At 39.9% G+C, this 23,846-nt stretch overlaps 1 protein-coding gene across 1 annotated transcript in view; it reads right to left on the bottom strand.

Moving 5' to 3' along the window:
• Positions 1 to 610: 610 nt before the first annotated feature.
• The window catches only part of LOC134674400 (potassium channel subfamily K member 18), a 40,641-nt gene continuing 17,405 nt past the window's right edge, over positions 611 to 23,846 (bottom strand). Inside the window, exons 2-14 of the mRNA XM_063532470.1 lie at positions 19,056 to 19,312; positions 18,632 to 18,732; positions 12,927 to 13,071; positions 11,133 to 11,269; positions 10,703 to 10,804; positions 10,057 to 10,157; positions 9,692 to 9,694; positions 8,457 to 8,584; positions 5,352 to 5,525; positions 3,592 to 3,681; positions 2,923 to 3,033; positions 2,648 to 2,852; positions 611 to 755 (exon numbers count right to left, since the gene is read on the bottom strand). Of these exons, the coding sequence (XP_063388540.1) occupies positions 687 to 755; positions 2,648 to 2,852; positions 2,923 to 3,033; positions 3,592 to 3,681; positions 5,352 to 5,525; positions 8,457 to 8,584; positions 9,692 to 9,694; positions 10,057 to 10,157; positions 10,703 to 10,804; positions 11,133 to 11,269; positions 12,927 to 13,071; positions 18,632 to 18,732; positions 19,056 to 19,072 (1,383 nt within the window). The 5' untranslated portion in view covers positions 19,073 to 19,312 and the 3' untranslated portion in view covers positions 611 to 686. The remainder of the gene's footprint in view (positions 756 to 2,647; positions 2,853 to 2,922; positions 3,034 to 3,591; positions 3,682 to 5,351; positions 5,526 to 8,456; positions 8,585 to 9,691; positions 9,695 to 10,056; positions 10,158 to 10,702; positions 10,805 to 11,132; positions 11,270 to 12,926; positions 13,072 to 18,631; positions 18,733 to 19,055; positions 19,313 to 23,846) is intronic.

The following is a 23,846-nucleotide window of genomic DNA, read 5'->3' as shown; positions in this document are numbered from 1 at the left end:
CATTTTCGAATTCTGCTCACCTGATTCAAATAAGGTGCATTTATATCTAGTCAGCCAACATCAACAATATCTATACATATCTACTATCGAAATGTACTTTTGATAGTAGAAGTACGAAATGTAATCTGAAAGGAATCAAGTAATGCATTCCTGTAATGAGGAATCGACATTGATTCCAATTACTAGGAATTGTAATATTAGAAAAACTGATTCCTGATTCCTCAAATGGAATTGTACTTAGTAATTTGGTATTGTAGATTACAAAGTAATCTGGGAATCGGTAATCTGATTACAAAGTAATTTCGAGTAATCGTGGAATCAGGAATCAATTACGAAATGCCCATCTCTGTATTAAAGTACCTAATCTCTTCGTACTAAAATAACTCTTGTTAGAGATATTTTAATTAGAAATAAAAGTTTTTGCTTGTTAAATCCGACATTTATCTCAGAGCTAATTTAGATTGTCCATTTACTTCGTAAAAACTTACGGTAGGCAATTATGATACAAAGTCTGTAAAATAATTGATGAGCAAATAAATATTGTTAAGAAAAGTACATAGATCCATTTTATTGTAGTTGCTTATTGGAGGCGTTTAAATAAAACAAAATGTACAAATCGGAAGTATAATTAGTCACTAAATTAATTAATTACGTAACATTATATACATTAATATAATAATATGTCGTCATCTCTTGCAACGACATATCCTCCTTAAGGCGCGCTTCATCCCCGCGAAGTAGTGGCGCACTTGCTCCTGAAAATATAATTTAGAGTGAGGGTGGTTTTCCACCTGTCTAATTTCTTTGTCGAATGTGTATTTGCATCTCACATTTTGCGTAGTGAGAGAGTGAGACGACAAGGTATTGGACAGGTAGAATACCAACCTAAGCGGCTTATTTTCATAATTTTCGTAACGTATTCAGATTTAAGAAAATGATAATAATAATTTTCATTTAAGATGCATAAGACGCGAGTTGGCACAGTGGCTGGTAACAACCACTGGGTAGAAAGCGGCGCACACCTCTCGACACCCCTGAGCCGCTCACACCGATGTTGCTCCTGGTCGTCTTTACGACGGCAGTTTCAGGGGCTCATCTAGTCAGCGGCGAGTCACCACCTGCCTCGATGACGGTGTTAACATTGTTATGGCAGGTGTCCGGACCTCTTTGCAGTAGACCAGTTTCATTGTCCACCCAAACTTCAATCTATAGACCGGAACACTGTTTACTTTTTCTACAATAGTCCCAATGCCTGCTGCGACCGGTTCATGGGTGTCTATTGTTGCGCCTGTGAACGGGTTCCAGCAGGCGTTCTACATGACATTAAAGCTCTCCAAAGGGCCTCTACGTGTTGGATCTGTATCCCCACGCAAGCCTATCAAAAGACCGGGATTTACAGGCCCGTGAAATCCAGAAAGGAGATACAAATTTTCATTTCATTTAGACCCTTGATCGTGAGCACCAAAAAGCTTTAGCGACTCACGCTAGTGTGAAGTTAGTAGGTACCTACTTGAAATCGGAGACATGTCGGTCGAGTAACTAAAAATACGTGAGTTAGGACTCATTTAGACGATGCGAGAACTCGCATGCCAGTTTCATTACATTGTGGGTTTTGATCGGTCGGTTGAATTGGACGTAACCAACAGTCCACAATGTAACTTAAATCCCATGCGAGTCCGCGCGCCGTCTAAATCAGCCCTTAAACTTTAAAATCGTCGCTCTATGGGGGAGGCCTATGTCCAGCAGTGAACGTCTTCTGGCTGATATGATGATGATGAAACCATAAAATTAGCATATTTTTTGTTTCGTAGAGATTGTCGAACACATCCGTGGCAGCCTCGGAATCCGTGACGTAGCGGATAAGCTGCAGGAAAGTCGCCTCCGATGGTATGGCCATATACGCCGCAGACCGGTAGACTACGTCGGAAATAGATGCCTCAATCTCACTGTCCAAGGCTGATCACGCGATAGGCCTAAGGCGCTGGCTGGACGTCGTGACAGCGGACATGGGAGAGAACAATCTCACACCCGAGGATGCCGAAGACCGGGCAAAGTGGAGAAGACTGAGCAGGAAAGCGGACCCTGGCGCTAGGCCGGGAAAACGCTAGGTCGAAGAAGAGAGATTGTCATGTTACCTGCATGAGATTGAAGCACATGGCGACTAGAGCCATGCCCAGCATGAGATACATGGAGCACACGATGAAGGAGGTCTCTATGCGCTGCGTGTACACTCGCTCGCCCGGCACGAAGATTATAACTGTACCTGCATGAGATTGAAGCACATGGCGACTAGAGCCATGCCCAGCATGAGATACATGGAGCACACGATGAAGGAGGTCTCTATGCGCTGCGTGTACACTCGCTCGCCGGACACGAAGATTATAACTGTACCTGCATGAGATTGAAGCACATGGCGACTAGAGCCATGCCCAGCATGAGGTACATGGAGCACACGAAGAAGGAGGTCTCTATGCGCTGCGTGTACACTCGCTCGCCCGGCACGAAGATTATAACTGTACCTGCATGAGATTGAAGCACATGGCGACTAGAGCCATGCCCAGCATGAGGTACATGGAACACACGATGAAGGAGGTCTCTATGCGCTGCGTGTACACCCGCTCGCCCGGCACGAAGATTATAACTGTACCTGCATGAGATTGAAGCACATGGCCACTAGAGTCATGCCCAGCATGAGATACATGGAACACACGATGAAGGAGGTCTCTATGCGCTGCGTGTACACTCGCTCGCCCGGCACGAAGGTTATAACTGTACCTGCATGAGATTGAAGCACATGGCGACTAGAGCCATGCCCAGCATGAGGTACATGGAGCACACGATGAAGGAGGTCTCTATGCGTTGCGTGTACACTCGCTCGCCGGGCACGAAGATTATAACTGTACCTGCATGAGATTGAAGCACATGGCGACTAGAGCCATGCCCAGCATGAGGTACATGGAGCACACGATGAAGGAGGTCTCTATGCGCTGCGTGTACACTCGCTCGCCTGGCACGAAGTCGCCGAAACCTATACTGCGGAGCGGAGGATCGCTTTAGTTTTATTAATCTGGGTTACGGTTAAACAAGTCGTGTGATTTTGGGCTAAAATTAGGTTGAGCTGTAAGCTTAATATTATATTTGAGATGGATTAAACTATTATTAAACTGCACTCCCCTTATAATATGATGCCGTTCGGATTCAAGAAACGTACATTTAAATTTCGCGATAAAATTACCTTTTTAACATTTCTTGCAGCAATGCAGTAATGCTAGTGCAGTCTGAAACCGAACGGTCCCTTCACGTTTAGACACGCGACATACACACATAAAACAAAAGTCGGTACTATTCCTGAAAGTGTACACACACTTACCTACCTACCTAGGTACCTACTAGAAAAATAATTTACTTAGAACGATCTCTCTTGGGGAAGCGGTTTAGAAATGGTAGGTATATGTCTAGGGGTTTTTAAGAGCTAACGTTTGACGACCCAGTCTCTACAAAACGTATGACGCCGTATAGCGTCATCTGCTTCAGGGTACAATATTTTGCAATTACGCGTCATAGAAGTACTTTGTTAAAGTTGAAACTAACCTGCTGAGCGAGATGAAGCAGAAGTAAGCCCCGTCCAGCTGGTCCCACTTCTCCCACATGCCGAATATCATGGATCCGAACATTATGTACCTGCAACCGTACCATATACCATATTCAGATATACCACGTGTCCCAAAATTCAACGATAAGCTTGCACCAGAAGATAGACCTGCTCATAGAAAAAAAAGAAACTACTCTAAAAGAGACTACTAGGAAAAAAAAGAAAAAGAAAACTCAATTTAATATGGAATTACAAAAAAAAGTGAAAATCGACTCCCCTAGTAGTATTTTAAAAGATCATGTGTACAATTTTTTTTATTATTTTTCCTCGAGTAGTCATGAGCAGGTCCATCTTCTAGTGCCAGCTTATCGTTGAATTTTGGGACACGTTGTACATATTATTATATCTCTAAGTTGTTAGAGAATAGTAGCGTAGTAGTTACAATGAGCACCCGCAGTAAACGGCATGAGATCGGCCCATAGACCTATAATATTACTTCGTAAGGACGAGCCTTACGAACACTTCATTGTCGCCCTAAAGAAAGAAAGGGACTAATTTCTCCCTCGAGCTATTGTTCTAGACAAGTTCTTTGGAGGCGAAAGTGCAGTCTACTTTAATGGATGTCTCTGGTCAAAGAGAATTGATTACATCTTTGCTCTGACCATCGGCCATGTAATTAACGCATTATACAACAGATGGCGCTGTATTTTGCTTAACGAAAATGTTCGGTCGGAATTGTATGCATGAGCGGATCCTTACTTTGAAATCATTGGATCGGCCATATTTTTAACTGGCCAACAAACGTTCTAGCCTCTAAGATAACGAGTTCTCAAGACACGTTAACCTTTTTTCCTCCATTTGTGGAACAATGGGGGGGGGGGAGGGTAAATCGATGCGGGGCCATTTAAACTTTCTGTAAGCTCGCTCGATTCCATTATAAAAACGAATGCATTCAACCGTGAGAGACTTATTGGATTTCTAGATAGCGGCAGGGGAATAACGTGTTTGAATAAGGATTGTTTAATCAGTTTAATTGATTTTGTGTTTAAATGGTTAAGCTCATATTTTTGTAAAAATAGCCTAAAATTCGCTCACTTAAATACGTCTATTCGACAGGCAACAATTTTTTTTTACAAATTATTGTATATCACACCAGTTCGTAAACACTATCTTTACCTATTTTTCGAAAGTACGTTTTTTTCTAATTTGGCTAATTATAATAGTGAACAGGCTGCGCTACCCGCCGCGCTGGTAACCACCTATGAAATTGGCAGTATATTAGTTTTGCAGTTCAAGGTGAACTCACTTCGGCGTGACATGTCATATCTGATATCGACCGTTTCTATAAATATGGAAATGTTGGGATTTTGTTATAAGGCAACAACATTGAATATTTAACCTTTGCTTATAATACGTAGAGTGGAATGTTTTTCGGGTTCTGTGTTAGTTCAGTTAGTTGTCTTCTGTCTCTGTCTGTCGTAAGAACAATCCTTGGAAACCAAGCAGTTATTTATGATTATTACAGTTACAATACTTTAAAAAAGTTATGACTGGGGCCCGTTTCTCAAAAGCTTGTAATTTGTAATACAAGCAGATGTCACTTTTTGTAAGATTTTCTTAGAAATGGCCTTCCACTTGTATACGAATTACAATCTTTTGAGAAACGGGCCCCTGTAAACGACTTGTATGTTTTAAAATGGAATAATTGTCTGCTTGCTGGAATGCTTGTCTGCCTGCTGGAATGCTTGTCGGTACATACCCGACCATGATGGCTACGCACACGCTGATGGGCACAGTGATGGTCTGGGCGTCGAAGGTCACGTAGCTGAAGTCGCTGGTGACACTCTCGGGAGGCTCGGACCAGCGGCGCGGCTGCGGCGCGCGCGGGGCGCCCCGGACCGGCATCGACGCGCTGCGGAGGTAGTCTGGCCTCCTGGAAAATATTAACACATTCAGCGCCAAGAACCTGACTGACTGGTACACTGTTCGTAGCGACTACGTGCTCCATACAGCGAAACCGTGGCTACGCGCTACGAGCGTAACCCGTAGCACTTGGTGGCAATTAATGTGTTAAGTGTTTTTAAAGATCCAAAGATCCATCTTAAAGGCCGTCAACGCACTTCCAATCCCTCTGTTGTTTGTTGCAGGTGTCCATGGGCGATAGTAATAGCTTACCATCAGGCGATTCGTCTGGTCGTTTGCCTCATATATCGTAGGAGTCCAGGGTTGTACTCTCCTTGAAACTCATTACATTATTAGTTTCCTACATTTTTCTTAAAATTCGTGCAATATCGGGTGGGCATTGTAACACGAGAATATCTAAAACATACATTGTATCTACACAATGTATGTTTTAGATATTCTCGTCCGAATGTCCACAATATTTTTTGTAATTTTTTAAAAAATGTACACTTTTTCAATAATAAATATGAGTTATTCAACTCGCTTTCATCGTAAAACTATAACTGTCCCATTCAGGCCCCTAAAAGGGCCACATTAAGCCATTTAAAGGATCCCATTGTCCCATTTAAAGTGTTCAGATCGTCCATTAGGGGTATTTAGGCCGATTAACCCGGAACCCTAACCCTTGAACCGGCAGATCGTTTCCCTTTTAGATGAAGCATGCATGAAAACTCATAGGCACTATTTACACATTGGCGCTCCCATATTCATTTTGCAAGAGAGCTGCGTTTTCGTTGCGTTCGCTTGTAAATTTTATTACTTACACATAAACTATATTAAAATAAATAAACTACATTAAATAAGTATAGTTTTTAGTACAAGGTATGGGTTAGCAAATTGTTACTGGTATAATTTCAATATAACTGGGGACTCCGGTGCCTTTAAATAAATGATGCTATGCGTCTCCCTGGGCAAGTAAAACAAAAAGTAACGAAATAATTTGGTACATAGAGTTTTAAAATCTCACATTTTGATTATAATAAATAACAAGTACTGTAGATTATTGTTGTGCAATCTTACTGTAAACACTTGATAAACAGACATTTCGTTTTATTATACATATTGGGTAATCGGTAATCAATTGATCATATGATGTTTTCTATAGAAAACGAAGTGTTGGACGCCTTAGCGTGAGCGGCGTCTAACGCAAGTAGTCTATGCTTGAGCCACTCGCCCGATTGTGTGATTTTCTTTTGTTAAGCTGTACGCTTTCAAATAAGAATTAATATCCGATTGGTGGTAATTCTGTGACGATTTTGTTGTGAGGAAAATGAAAGAAAATTTATTGGAAAATTACGGTAAGATTGAAATATTATACATAAAGGCAAAAATAAAAATTTTGACGCTGTTTTCTTGGAAACTCAGTATGGGTATATTCGAACTAGTAACCATGGAACTTGGAACAACGGCACAACGCTCATCCTACCAACTCAGATACTTACCGAAGTTTGCCTAATCACAGTGTCTAATAACTTATTGGCAAAAATTTCATTTTTGGTACAAGCTTTTATCGCTGACTGTACTTTTCTTCCCATAGGCAACTAATACTCATCGAGACAATTCTAAAAGCCCCAAACACAATAAGGTTTCGTTGTTTTATCACAGAGTTCCTATGGCCACCTCCGGTCTCCATCATCAGATCAGCTCAATGACACCATAAAATTGCATTGTCACCCGACTTACATATGTATGCAAAATTTCAGCTCAATCGGAAACCGGAAAGTGGATCAAATTTAACTTGCAAGATTTGATTACAGACAGACAGACAACGGTCAGGTGAAAGTAAATAAAAGCTTGTAAAAAGACGTTTTTTCAAACACAAACGTCACTTTTGACACTGACATCTATCTAAGCCATATCGTATCTAGTAGTAGACGTAATATTTGACGTATCTTAAAGTTAAAATCGAGGCGATACACAAAAATTAAATTAGATATTAGAACCCAAGGATTACTAGGATAATAAGACTTTTAAGAGTCCTTCAGACCTAATTAACGCTATCGCGATCGCATTGAAGTTAAGGTAAGCTTTGTTAAATCTGTTGATATAATTTAAGTTTCATTATAAAGGGCTGGCTTAAGCTAGTAACTGCTTCATGACATTAGCATTTAAGTTGGACTATCAAGACCACGTATAACCTGGTATCTGCAATTTTTTGTTGGTAATATTCTAAGGGACTTTTTAGGATTCCGTACGTGTCTGTCTGTCCATCTGTCTGTCTGTCACCAGGCTGTATCTACAATTGAAATTTTTACAGATGATGAATTTCTGTTGCCGCTATACACAACAACAAAAATACTAAAAACAGAATAAAATAAATATTTAAGTGGGACTCCCATACAACAAACGTGATTTTTATGCCGTTTTTTGCGTAATGGTACGGAACCCATCGTACACGAGTCCACCTCGCAATTAGCCTGTTTTTTTTATTCATACCTGAAAAGTTGTGATCTACACCGTTTTAGAATAAATCAGTCATAATCTTCTAGTGAAAGAAGTCCTAGTTAATTAAAATATTAAGACAATGAGGACCCACGTACTAAGTACTTACTTGTATTATAATAAATTATGATTAATGATTATAAAGTCTCGGTTTCATGGTAATGCTGTAGGGATAATCTTAAATAATACCGTGACTTCTGAGAATACCTACTAAATAAAAATATATTAATAAATTTAAAACCAAAGTGTTTCGTTTTGTAGTAGACATGTTTCAATCATTACATCTGTCAAAATAACCTAAATTCAAAACACGTAAATTTCTTCTTCAGATACTAAAATAACAGTCTAATTAATTATACAATTTATTACCCTAAATGACAGATCGGTAGGACAAAATAGGGCAATGATCTGTTGTTTTACTAATATCTAGAATAAGTATAAATAAGTAGAGTCTACTTACCTCGCAAAATTATATGGATGCGGTATCGGTGGCCCATAGTCCGCCGTATCATCAGATTCGTAAATAAATGGCGCCCGCCTTCTCCAGTGCTCCGGGCATTCTATGCTCTCTGCGTCGCTTAGCTCCAACTGAGAAAAAAAACCTTTAAAAAACTTGGCTCGGCTGAAGATGCGACCGAGTGGGACCACGGGACACCACAGATGGTTGTCGACAGGGTAAATTGAGATGGTGGGATGACGTGGCCACAGTCTATCCTGTTGCGAAAAACAGCGTATCTACTTAGAAGACATGAAATAATGTGTACCTAATAAAATACGACGTTTTGTTTGCCGTAACAGGGCAGAAAATGGAACGATGGGAATTGACAAGCGACAGAACCGAATGGAGAAAGAGAAGTAGGCCTTTGCCCAGCAGTGGGAAATTTAAATAGTTTATAAAATAAATTTACATTTCATACTTGTCATCCTTTTCATATTTACGCTACCAGTTTCATAATTAAGGTGCCGGGGGCTGCCATATATGCCATATTTCCTAAAAATGGTACAACTTACAAAAGCGACAGCCATTTTTCAATCCAAAAAGGGAATTATGCATTATTAGGACTGGTTTCCGGACGACGTAGGTATTCCTTCACCGAAAAGCGTCTGGTAAGTGCCTAAATATCAAATATAAGTTCCTCGAATCTCATTGATATTACGAGCCTCGGTGGTGGGCTCCATAAATATACGTGTTTTATTCGCATCGGGTCCAAAGAAGACGGAATAATAATTACCCCATTAAATTCACTAGCAATAACGTGCCTTATCATTTCTGATCACGACTTCCCGCACACAAAGCAAATAGCCCTTATATTTATCAACTCACATAGAAAGCAGTTTGGAAAACCAATAGTGCAGGAGTCGGGCGAACTCGGAAAAAATACCCCATACACCTCATATCTCACTGAAACCTACCAATAAAAATTCAACCGTAATCTGTATAAGGGAAGGTTGGTTTTCAAATGCTTGTCAAGTTTAGACAAGAGGTTGGGAAAGTTTTAATATATTCATGCTTTGGGCGACAAATCGGGCCTCAAATTTATTCTATTCGTTTGTTCCGCGGCCATTTTTCTATTTCGGCCACTGTTTATTTGCCGGTTTGCGTATTTGCTTTTCAACTGATCTAGTTTGTACAGGATTTACACGGCATCGCTTTTAACAGACACCAAAAAGAATCTTCGGCCTGCATTTTGCAACCTGCTTTTATTATTTTGTTTCTATCGGTAAATGTACCGACGCTTTTACGTTACACGTCGGATTTTGTTTGAAAAAGTCAAAAAAAATAAATGGTAAAAAAGTTTGTCGTTGAGTGCGTGAAGTAGATTGAGTTGGTTTAGAAAGTTGATGATTAATAAAATAGCTGACTATCTATCTCATTAGTTATCTTAAGTACTTAATTAAGTTTAGTACCTTTTCTATAAATTGGAGTCCCTGAGACCACACATGGCATTACGCATGCTTCATTTATTATAGATTTTGTATTCAGCATATTACTAAGCTTAGTCATCTTAAGTCTAGAAATGAGGTCAACCTTGGAATGAGAGATAATATGCACGGAATACCTGACGTAATCTGATGACTCGTCTTCTTGTGAACCCTGGACAACCACGGCACAGGCACACCAATGCGTAGATGCATTTGAACCACCGCGCCAAAAGCTCTCCTGCAGAAACATAATTTTTACAGTTACTTTCTTTTATAATAAATATCGACCAAGTACAGGCAGAGGTTTCTATCTTCATAATCATCATCATTTCAACCTCCAGTCGCCTCTGTTTATGTACGCCACTTATCCCAGTCCTGGGCAAGTCTAATCCAGTAGAGTCCCGCGGTCTTCTGAATGTCTTTCACTCAACACCAACGGACGCTAGGCGCTTCTCTCTCCCGAAAGCGGCCACCAAACCGTCAACATTTTAGTGCACCAGTCAAGTTGTTAGGGTTTTCAAAATATGGCCTACGAGCCTGCCAATGCGAAAAGGAGGCGAAGGCCCGGCTTCGTCTAGGGTCACAATGTTGCGAGACCCCTGGTTCACTAATCGTCAGTAAATTGAAATTTAGTGATTTCTATGTTGTACCGAGTTTATATATGTGTTATATGCATCCTATAAGAGTTTTTACATAAAATAATGATACAAAATTTAGAATATGATTAGCTTGTTAATAAATCTTTCTGTGAACTTATAACAGGATCGCATATCTGAAACTTACCAACATTAGCGAGGTACAGCAGGAACAGCGGCATTCCCAGCAGAGTGTACATAATGGTGGTCACCTTGCCCCAACTCGTGCGTGGAGACAGGTGCCCGTAGCCTGTACATGGAAACAAAGGAGCCTTCTCTTAGTGGGTTGGGTTGTAAGAGGCCCAAGAAGACAGAGACAAAGAAATAACACTTTAAACTCTCGCGTTTTGTACACATATTTAATACACAAACGGGTCTACCGCGATATAATTTCATTGTTTTTACCTTTAATTCCAACGTTTCAGCTGAGTTGCACCAGCTGTGGTCAGCTGTGGTTGGGACGTCAGTACGCCAGTCGTAAAAACAATGAAATTATATCGCGGTAGACCCGTTTGTGTAAGTAATTAAATATGAGAGACAAAGATAACCAGTATTACAGTCAGAATACGTCCTAGTACCTATAGTTGTGATCACAGTGAGGGAATACAGGAAGGATGATGAGAAGCTCCACTGCCTGGAGGACCGGCCGCCGTCCCAGCCTCGCTTGACTGCGTGCACCACCTTGTCTTGATACTGCTGGATTGTGATGCTTATCCTGAAAATAAATATGTTCAATTTGGATTAGAATTGGGGATATCCGCAATATAACTAAAGGCTACTTTCAGTTAATGCTGCTCTGCTGTGGGCCTGTGAGTAGTGTTGGTACAGTCACCATCAGATACATCGGAGCGGCCAAGGTGTTCACAATATCTGAACACACGCTCTAACGCCGGGCGTGTACAGATATTTGTGATCGCCTTGGCCGCTCTGTAAGAAAATAAGTCTTTTCAATCTAAATAGCTTCGACCAACTCACCACTTAGGTCTTTCTTCTATATCTTGGAAAAATTAATCTGGTATTTACTTCGAATACCACGTACAAACGTCAATATATTTTCAATCCCCAGTTCCTTTAGCGATAAAAGTATGCACATAAAATATGCATCGAGTATGCACTAGACGACGCTATTGCCGTCGGAACTTCCGATTCAATTAGTGCTCAGCCAACTGCACTCAAATTTTAACTATCTTTTGTCGACCTTATTACGTTGAGGTAAGGTTTAAATTTGGTTAATTACTAGTGGTCACTATTCAGCCATTCCATTGGCAAGTTTATTATCTGTCATAAACCTTATGTAATGGCAATAAAGCTTAAAATCATTTAGTTAATAGTGACGATGGTTCGACTAGCAGTGCGTTCGCATAACGTTATTCTGGCGTCGGTAAATAAATAGGACTGAAAATTCCAGCAAAAAAAAATTTAAGACTGTGTGAGTTTTTCACTTTTAACTTTCGACGATCGGCCTGACCTACTCTGGGTATTGACCCTACCTATGAAGCCCATGGTCCCGGGTTCAAATTAAGAGCATATTTGTGTGATATTTGATCCTAAGTCATGGGTATTTTCTATGTATGTAGGTATTTACTCATATTTATACATGGTGTTTTTGAATAACTTGCGCAATATTTTGCGTTGTTAATACACCTATAAGTAGTCATGCTGAGCCACTTTTATTATGCGACCAACCCCGAAATCATGAAAAAAAATGGCTTTTTGACGCCGGGTTTCTGTAACTCTTAAAACCGAAAGAATTTTATTATTGTAAGTGCCCTAACGGTCTTTAAATCCATAACAAACAAAATACTTAGCATAATGTTCTCGTTCACGGAGTCACGTGTAGAATGTAATGTTCTATTGAGTCTCGAGTGCTCGGATGCCGACGCAATCTGCATCGCTCGCTAAACTATGCGGGGCGATTGCTTGTTGTTTTCAAATGCTAAGGGAATTCTTCTTACTGGAATTATATTTTCTAGAATCAGTCCAACTCATCTCATACCTGAGGATGCCGAAGACCGGGCAAAGTGGAGAAGATTGGGCAGGAAAACGGATCCTGACGCTAGGTCGGGAAAACGCTAGGTTGAAGAAGAAGAGACCAACTCAACTCTGTGCCGATTTAGGACAGTTTAGGACTGCATGTCCAAAATGTTAGTGCTTAAACACAGAACAATATTCCAAGTGTCTAAATGCGAAGGCCGAAGGCTGAGCTCCGCGTAGGGCCGAAGGCCCGACGCGTCCACAGGAGGTGAGTGTTTAAATATGGAACAATAGTACAAAGTGTCAAAATGGTAAGGCCAAAGGCCGTGCTTTGCGTAGGGCCCTTAGGCTCGAAGCTTCCAGGAGATGAGTGCTCAAACACATGTATATTGTCTTACCTGTGTTTAAGATATGTGTCATTAAATATGTTGACTTTGAGCACGTCCTGCCATAGACACTGCGCCGTGTTGTCTCGCTCTAACGTCATGTTGTGCGCTCGCTCCATCTCGCTCGCACCTTCTATCGCCCGAAACATAAATGCACCTGTAAAAAAATAAAAAAGTATGTATTATAATAAGTTCATGAACAGAGTCACACCAAGCTAACTCTGCGTTGATGATTGATGATCCACGTCTTAATTTTAATCCATTGTTCGGATAAATTTGCACTGAATGTACCTACATGTATTTGTTACGAGGTAAATAAAACCCTATTTTGTTTGTTAAAATATATATAAATATACCTTTATACTTATTTTTAACTAATAAATTGGAACATAACACAATACCTTGTTTGGAAACTCCAATTTCAATACGTAGCAATAATATTGAACTGCAAAAACAAAATATTTCAAAGTAGACTGCCTCCTATAGATGGCGCATTAAATAATAATATGGAGACTGAGCTTTGCTCGGAAAACATCAAAAACTCAAAAATGTGCGTTTTTCCAGAGATAAGTAAGACCTAACTAGATCGATTTTTCGCCCCCGAAAAGTCCCATATGGCAAATTTCATCGACATTGTTAGAGCCGTTTCAAGATACTCGAAATATATATAATATACATAGGTACATACAAGAATTGCTCGTTTAAAGATATAAGATACCTAGTTACTGGCATGTACGAACACTCGCGCTCCCCACATACATAATATCGTAATATAACGTAAGCTACCAAAATATATAAATTATAGCTTATTCGTGTGTGGACTCTGTGAAATACTACGTGTAAGATATCGTAAGATGCCTTTCTGTAAGATATCTTATACGCTCCGTCTGTGTTTAATGTTTGTTGTAGTGTTCGTGACCGCTAAAGTCGGTGTGCCCCGCGGCTTGACTACGCGGACGTAGGATCCCACGCTCCTACGCCTCGCCCTCTCCTTACATGATACCTATGCTCCATATATACATAAGTCATCTATGTACAAAACCCATTCAAACTTTAACTTCCTTTCAGGCCAATACAACCTGCGGAAGACAAAGGAGGCAAAGATTGGGCTTCATTAGCTCTGAATGCCTCTCAGGCCACTGGCTCCTTTGGCCCTTTAATGCCGTAATGCGATTAACTTATTGTTACCTTCTAGTTGATCAACATTGCCTATTATGCGAAACTTTGCTCAAATTGAAAATTAATTCTTAAGTCACATGAACCCGCCGCCAAAAAGCCGCTTACCTACCGAGTGTAGCCTGTAATACGAACAAAATACTCCTCATACTGACCAAACTTTGTTTAGCAACTTTTAAAAATAACTTGTTTGATTTTTAATACACTTTAAAGTTTATTCTAAGACGCAATGTAGTGTGAATTTTGTTATGTTTAAAGGTGACAGTCCATTTCCAACGACAGCTGCACTACTGTTCATTTTACTATGGAAATTGACAATGACAGCGACGCGTTCAGTACCGGTAGTGCAGCTGCGGTTAGAAATGGAATGTTACCATAAGAGTGACATTCCATTTCCAACTGCAGCTGCAATACTGTTCATTTTACTATGGAAATTGACAATGACAGCGACGCGTTTCCATAGTAAAATGAAAAGTATTGCAGCTGCAGTTGGAAATGGAATGTCACTTTAAGGCGTGACAAGTGACAAGCAACGTCAATCACAATGATATGGCGTGGCGATGGCGTCCATTGAAGATAATATTTATTTTATAAGAAAAATAGGGAGTCTAAATACATCATAAGTTGTTGAACAAAAGTGTCACTGTTTGAGGAGTACAATCTGTTTTAATTATTTGCTCGTGTTACAGGCCACACCCGGTATAAACGAAGTTACACTCTCATAAAATACGAACTTGTACTATAGAAATTTTGGAAATTTCTCTTACAATGCTAGTTTTACCTAGTTTTTCATTAAGAGCAGGGTTTGATACTAAAGCCAATAGTTTTTATGTAAAGAATAAACAGTCAATAAAGCAAGGGACCAATTTCATTGGGACATAAATTGCCACGGCCTTTCAACTAAAATACGGGCACCGACGGACCGAACGGGAAGTTATTGCCATGAGAACTTATTACGGGGCAACTTTGGCCCGCCTTGATACAAATTAATACTTATAAAGGTTTCGGTATCTACAGACCTTCTCAACTAGATACAGCAAATGCAAAATCTCACTTAAGGGGACGTTCGGGTGTCAACTGCAGCTGCATTAAGGTGACAGTCCATTTCCAACAACAGCAGCACTACCATTCATTTTACTATGGAAATTGATAATAATAACACCGACGCGTTCGTACTAGTAGTGCAGCTGCGGTCAGAAATGGAATATTACCCTTATTGTTGCGGCGTCTTTGTCGCCGCCGCTCTCTTTCCTTCTGTCAATTTCTTTGATATATACAGTAATATGTGTGATGTTGGCCGTCGTATTACTGCCGCAATTATGACGTTCACGTATGTATACTATGTATGTATGCAAAAATCGACATGCTTGATTTCGTTTCTTACATATATTTTAATCCATGGTCTGTTTACTTTTTTGTAAGCTTGAAAAGGGTAATTGTTTTTACCACGACCCGCGACATCCAAGAGTGAGTGATAGGGTCTAATGCTCGAACCAGCAGGGGTCCCGTAATCATGATTAACTGATGGGAAAAGCCTTTTAGGTTGCTATTGTTTTTTGTGGGGAAAAGTTGCCAATGTTGGGAACTGAGGTTTACGCAAATGATAACCGAACACAGACCATTTACCTTATAAATGAGAGTTGTATAAAAGATCTGGTGCCTATTTCACCAACTTGACAATCACCTGACGTCACCTGACGCTGACAATTTCCTGTAATTTCTGAGTGGGCAAACACCGACGGTAGCCGTATTGACGCTTGTTGTTTACTTGTTGGATCAGTAACGTAGTATGGTTTGTCACTCGAAAATCTATGTAGATATAGGTACATGGATATTTTTGAAATACGGGCCATCGGGAATCTAGTGGTATTGATCATTCGTTTTCAATTCTATTTAGTAGCATTAAAATAACTAGTAGTGGAAATATATAAATAAAACATTTATTCAGGCGAAATAAACCCTATTTGTACAGTTTTTTCTTCTGCCAAACTGCAGGACAGTTTGTTGGCAGTTGATTGGTTGGTTGGTTTGTATATTGAAGGGCACACGAAATCGAGGGCTAGAAATTATATTTGAATTGATATTCAATTATAGAATACCTACAATAGAATTTCCTGGTAATAACTTACAAGGCACCCCCAAACATTTTAAATTACGGACACCAGGCACAAGCTAATAACCACTCATAAATCAAATTTTCTAACAATAAAAGACTTAAAATACTTTTCAGAGCCCGCCATTCTTTGTATGATTGAAAGAACTTGGCTTCTTTTTTACTGGGCATTGTGTGGCATTAGGGCATCAGGAACATTCCATAAATCGTTTTTTTTAACAGAGTAACATCTTATCGAATGTTAAGGCAAGTTGTTCGTATTTTTTTAAGATTGGCAAGTAGAGATAAGAGGAAAGGCCAGCTGAGCCCCTTCTCAGATTTGAGAATTTTAGGTGAATATCTCCGTCAAGCTAACGGGGGCGACTTAGGCAAAAAACCTGCGTAATAAATCTCAAAAAACGAGACTTTTCTCTTCCAAAACTTAATTAATCGAAAAAAAAATATTATTCCTAAACAGCAATGTGATTACTATCTTTTAAATTAATATTTTCGAAATAATTATAGGTCTAATCCTAAACTTTTTTTTGTATTCCTCTAAATTTAAATAATTTCTGGTTATTTTTCCTACACGTGATTTTCTTGCCCCATAGTTTCTCTTAGGGCCACCCCACATCTGGCGTCTTTCGAGCGTTGGCTTCTACAATTCTATGGCCGGTGCTCGACGCAACGTCGACGCAACGTCGACGCAACTGCGCAGCGACGTCATTTTCCATAGCGCTGAGTGGCGCTGACCAGACGCCGACGCTCGAGGGACGCTAGATGTGGGGTGGCCCTTATCCCACCCAACCCTAAGAATGTTTATAACAAAATTATAAATATCAAGTTCCGGCACCTAATAGTTATTCTTTTAAGTCTGGAACTTCCCGAAAACGGTACATCCCTATTACCTTCCATTAATTATAGCTTGTGATGAATTGACTCCAAAACTGTGTCCATGACGATCGCTATCATTCTCTCCAATTGCTTGTAAAATATTAATGCGATTCTAGAACAAATTGACTGTAACGGTGGAGATATTACATTTCATTTTGAAGATTAGGAATTATTAACGCTACAATGAGCACAGACTAATTTCAATTACAATATAAAGCTATCACCATTTATGGTTCAAAGTGGGTTTTAGTTAATATCGCCAAATAAGTGACGCTGTACAAGTTGACAACAACAACTTGAGTTGAGTTGGTAACAATTTTTGATATACCTATTTTAAAAAATATAACAACTTTTGATATAATTTCATGGTGTATAATCACTTAAGTGCATGGTATAATGAACTTTTAATATAACAACAAAATAACCATTTTCATGGGGTATAATGTTCAATCGATATAACGTTTACTGGATATAATGAATATTTGTTATAAGTATTTATGGTATAATGTATTCAAATGTATAAAAATAAGTTGAGTTTCTAAACTCGTTGAGATTGCAGAGAGAAGCGAAACGTGTCGAGGATTTCCATTACTTATTCCTAAAAAAAGTAAAGTAATAAAAAAGTCGGTTCTGGCGCTTCGCCGGCCGCTACCGCGGCACGCTCGCTTGGCTCGCTCGGCTCACGCATTATAGGGTCGCAGTCCTCCCTAACACTCCTCCTCGCTTCGCTTGTCGTCGTACCTAACTGAGACCTGCCTTAAGTTCGAATACGTAGGTTGTTATAATAGTAGTAAATATTACAAATTATACCAGTACTACATTATGCCAACTGAGCGTTATTATATCGAACATTATTTCCATTGCAACTTACCAGCTACAGTGTAAGCGACGGCCAGCACCACCACGCCCACGTTGCTGAACAGGAAGGCCAGCAAGTTGCGCAGGTAGTCCCTCAGGCGCGCCGCCACTCTCCTGCAACTTACCAGCTACAGTATAAGCGACGACCAGCACCACCACGCCCACGTTGCTGAACAGGAAGGCCAGCAAGTTGCGCAGGTAGTCCCTCAGGCGCGACGCCATCAGTCTCCTGCAACTCACCAGCTACAGTATAAGCCACGACCAGCACCACCACGCCCACGTTGCTGAACAGGAAGGCCAGCAAGTTGCGCAGCTAGTCCCTCAGGCGCGACGCCATCAGTCTCCTGCAACTCACCAGCTACAGTATAAGCGACGACCAGCACCACCACGCCCACGTTGCTGAACAGGAAGGCCAGCAAGTTGCGCAGCTTTTCCCTCAGGCGCGAAGCCATCAGTCTCCTGCAACTCACCAGCTACAGTATAAGCGACGACCAGCACCACCACGCCCACGTTGCTGAACAGGAAGGCCAGGAAGTTGCGCAGGTAGTCCCTCAGGCGCGACGCCATCAGTCTCCTGCAACTCACCAGCTACAGTATAAGCGACGACCAGCACCACCACGCCCACGTTGCTGAACAGGAAGGCCAGGAAGTTGCGCAGGTAGTCCCTCAGGCACGACGCCAGTCTCCTGCAACTCACCAGCTACAGTATAAGCGACGACCAACACCACCACGCCCACGTTGCTGAACAGAAAGGCCAGGAAGTTGCGCAGGTAGTCCCTCAGGCGCGACGCCAGTCTCCTGCAATATAATAATTTAATAATCAAGTAGGAGCTGACCCAAAGGAGCAGACGACAGTAAGCGATTACCATTGTTCATGGAAAACATCAGAGGGGTTGTAAGTGCGCTGTTGGCCTTTAAGATGGGAACACGATCTTTTCTAGAAGCTTTTGAAGGTCGTGTACACTCCCTTTTTAAACTATAGTGTATTCCCTCTAGAGAAAATCTCTCCTCCTCCTGCCTACCTACCTATTAAGTATATTCATAATATGATCGTTAGACGACAAATAGGTCTCCTCACTGTTGTTGTGCGTTGTCACATGTAAGAGTGTTAAAATACTGACCTCCTGCGCCGGGGCATGCTGTCATCCTGTCGAGTCTAGAGCCGCCATCTTGGATTCACCACATTTCAGAACTCTTTCCACATATGAGCATTTCTGAGCGATGCGTCTATAGTTTAGCACGTAGTAACAAATTGAGTCATTGCTAATGTTGCTTAGATTTGTCTGAATGGCAAAATGTTGCTATTGTAGTCTTTGCTAATTAATCGCCATGTTTCTATTTCAGCTAGTTTTTTGAGTTAATCAGACTGCAGCAGGATCTGAAACAATGAAATATTTTATTACTACTTTGTTACTAAATTGATTATTTACCAATATATAGGTATATAATGTAGGTAAAGCCTATATGTGCACAAAGTTTTCACCAGACCAAGAAGATTGTCGAGGTCGCATCAAAACCATAACTAATTGTTAAATACTATCGAGCTCCAAGTTCTAAGTTTACTTTATCTAAAGATCTGGATTACTTTAGCGTGTTGTTTATTTTATTGCGAAACATCATTATTTATTAAACACTAAAACATCCGCTAAACACTCCTAACAAAATCAGGAGATCGATTCAAATTTAACAATTTATTATGGTTTAATCAGGTTTTGATACGACCTTGCCCATCCTCTATGTAGTAGCTAGAGTTCTGTAGTAGTTCCGCGTAGCATTATTCCCGGTCGGATTTTTCCCCACTAGCGTTAGTTCCGCGTAGCATTATTCCCGATCGCATTTTTCCCCACTAGCGTTAGTTCCGCGTAGCATTATTCCCGGTCGCATTTTTCCCCACTTTTCATGGACGTCACACTAAATTAATAGGTTAGATATGTCACCTCGTTTCGCACGCACCATTGCAGCGTAATCGTTCTTCAATGTTGTATGAAAGTAAAATCAAAACCATAACAATTTGCTACATCAGAATCATGCTCCATTCCTATTTATTATGGTAATATACCCTCGTGTTGCCCACACAAAGCCATTCCTCACAGAATAACGCCATTACTCTATCCATTAATTACCCTTTCCACACTACAAAGAGAAACTTACGTATAATAAATGTTCGATAGTAAACCTTATCTCCTTTCAATAAGGGTTACAAAATATGTATTAATAAGATTACAACCCATTTTTCCCGTATTGCATTATTAAATTAAGATTACAACCCATTTTTCCCGTATTGCATTATTAAATTTTCTCTGCATATTGAATAAATAAGATTGTGTCGAATATTTTTATGAGATGCTGTTAAAAGACGGCGAGCGTTCGTATGAGGATTGAGGATTAGATAACTAGGTAGGTACCGTTTGGATTCAAACTACAACAGAATTCTTGCTGCAGTACGCTGCTGCGAGTAATGTCGCATTACAATGCTGATGCAGTAGGTAACGCTGCCGGGTCCATTACTACTGCAAAAAACGTAAAACTTATAACACTACCTACTAGCTTTTTCCCGCGACTTTGCGTGGAATTAGTGACAGCAGCTAAAGTAGGTATAGCGCCTGGATAATGACATTAGTATTGCCATTCTTTTCTCTTTCAATTGCACTCTCTTCTAGGATGATTTCCGACATAAAAAATTTCCTTCCCCGGGACTCAAACTATCTCTATACCAAATTTCTACTAAATTGGTTCAGCGACTTAAGCGTGCAGAGGTAACAGACAGACATACAGACACACTTTCGCCTTTATAATATTCGTAATGATTAACTAATTATTCATTTATATCGTACTTACGTACTTAAATACACTATTATTGGTAAAACTTCGGCTCAATGGCGACACAGTTTTAATTTTTTTTCGTTATTAAGGTCCTACCAACCAAAAAAGTGTGACTTCGTATCTTACCTACGAGCCCGCTACGCGTAATATTTAACACTTACAGGCCAATTTGATCATACGCTGACATCAGAATTACATCTAAATGATATCATTCAGTTTTGATCCACCCTTTTTGTTTTTCGCTGTTTCTTTTATCAGGCATTTCGCTCGTACGTATCTCTACCAACAGCAGCAAAAATGCATGATTTTATCAACGAATTCATTCATAATTTCTCCATGCAATTCCGTAGCTCACTGTACATGTATTTGGCTAATGGCCTGTTATTTTCAATGAACTGCAATAACTGCTTAAATTTTGTCCCTTTCTTACAAAGATTTAATATCAAAAAGACAGATAAGGGCAAAACTAATTATCAAGTTGATAAACCTTAAATGAATATCTAGTCTTTGCTATAGTCGATCAAAAAGTTAACTATCGTGAGGCCACCCGGTCGGTGCGCGCCCGCTAGTTAATGCCTCCACACTCCACACATCGGTTAATGAAATGAAGATATTTATAAACATCATATATTACCAGCGAATAAATTATCGCTGCTGACATTCATTTCCCGCGACGCCTTTGAAATATTCACTGAATTACGATTATAGAGCTGAGTAATTATTGAACCCGTTTTATGATATTATTAGAAGGAACGAAGTTTCTAAATCTAAGAAGGTATATTTTGATGTGTGGGAGTAAGATTAAAAAGCTTCAAAATCACATTGAAGACGGTGATTGCCTAGTATCAGGCGATTCGTCGCCGTCGGCTCGTTTGTAATTCTATATCATGAAAAGCTAGTTTACCTTAAATATAAACCAGTCAACACTCTTCAGTCGCTAGTTAAGTATACATCGATGAAGTAAAGCTAAGTTTATTTTCAGAGTAGTTAAGATAAAATATAATAAAAACTTTTTACAAAAAAAAGAAAACCGACTTCAAAAAGGATGAAATAAAATATTATCCTTTTTAAGTCTATGCGTTACCAACTGATATGTTTGAAGTCGGTGCCAAGCCAACTTTAGAAGCATACCATGATTTTGGTGCGATTCGATAAGGATGTACGTTGGATTGCCTTACAATGAACGTACTTGCTGTAGGTACAGTCGACGTTAAAAATATGTTTACACTTTTCGTCATATTACAAAGGAGTAAGGTGCAAAAGTGTATAATACATATCTTTGACGTCGACTGTACCTAAGAACACACCTCAGAACACACGATCAAACCTTCTTGGCACAGTCCGTACCATGTTTGTCGGCACGCAAGCGTGGGATTGGGAATGAAGTTATTTCCCGTCCCTTATTCAGAGGACTACATTTCAAAATATAAAACAATTCAAGGCATTTACGTTCTTGCCAAATTTCACCTAAAGCGGTTCAGTTGTTTAGCCATGAAAAGGCGACAAAGAGGCAGACAGAATTACTTACACATTTATAATAGTTCTAATGGTACAGTTCTAATGGGATTTATAGTCATAAAGCTGATTATTTTTGACGGGTATTCTTTACTACTTGGCTTGGCACCGACTTCAAACATATCAGTTGGTAACGCATAGACTTAAAAAGGATAATATTTTATTTCATCCTTTTTGAAGTCGGTTTTCTTTTTTTTGTAAAAAGTTTTTATTTTTCCATTTTTAGTTTTAACGCATTATTGTTAATAGGGCGACGCATGAATGAAAAACAACATCATGATTAACACTAAATTCGTGTATCTACTTTAATAAATATGTAATCTGGAATTTTCTCGAGTCCGTCTGGGAAATTATAATTCCTGTCACTACACTAAATCCATCCTCCGCCCCGCCAATGACCCAATCCCTCAACCCCCCCCCCCTTCAACCACCATTACCCGACCCCTTAATCCCCGACCCCTTAACTCCTAACCCTAACCCCCGATCAGTAGCCTTACCAGCTTACCAAGAGTTTGACATTGATTTATTCGCTAGCGTGTGTGTAACTTACTTTCTTTGCATCTCGCTCGTACTGGCATATTAGTGCGAGCGAGATGCATAAAAAGTAAGTTACGAAGACGTTAGCGTCGCTAACTTAGCGAATATGTCAATGTCAAACTCGTGGTAAGGCTACACTTGCACTACATCAAATTAGCGGTGTTCGGAAGCAAATGCTCGAGTTACTTTAGAAAACACCGAAATCACTTTACACGTGCCTTTTAAAACTGAGGAGTTCCCTCAATTCCTCATGGATTCCATCATCAGACCAGAACCAAAAATAATACGGAAACACCTTGGAGGCAACTCCTTCCAAACAAAAAAAGAATTACACAAATCGGATCACAGGTGCCGGAGTAATCGCTGAACGTACTACATTTAATAAATCATCATCATTATCATTAAAACAATTATCATCATCGGGTCTACTTCATCAAAGTGGTGGTTTTCGGGAGAAAATGCTCGAGTTGCTTAAGAAAACACCCAAATCACCATGCATGTGCCTTTAAAAATTGAGGAGTTCCCTCAATTCCTCATGGATCCCATCATCAGAACAGAACCAAATTAAAATGGGACCAACTCGGAGGTAGCTCCTTTCAAACAAAAAAATAATTACTCAAATCGGACTACGGATGTCGGAGTAATCGGTGAACGTACATAGAAAAAAAAAAAAAAATAGCCACAACCGAATACAGAACCTCCTCCTTCTATGAAATGGAAGTCGGTTAAAAACCCACACGCGGCTTTCCATATTAAGTATTTTATTTCCTTCTTTTCCTGGCTTACGCCCTCTCTCAGAATCATTTATTCATCAATTCCTTAAGGTCTCTACAAAAAATCAACTTGACTTTTGGAATTGTATCGTATTTCCTACGTTAACTAAAACCAGTCGTTAATTATACATAGATGAAGTGAAGCTAAGCGTTCGCACTTCATTTGTCATTCTCACGCTGTTTAGATTCGCTGGTGAATAAACGCTGTGAACGAGCTATTTTGGTCCGAACACGGGAGTGGTTTATACGAATTCGATTTAATGT

This window comes from Cydia fagiglandana, chromosome 20 (assembly GCF_963556715.1).
Source record: "Cydia fagiglandana chromosome 20, ilCydFagi1.1, whole genome shotgun sequence".
NCBI classification, from domain to species: Eukaryota; Metazoa; Arthropoda; class Insecta; order Lepidoptera; family Tortricidae; genus Cydia; species Cydia fagiglandana.
This window is presented reverse-complemented; position numbering and strand designations above follow the sequence as displayed.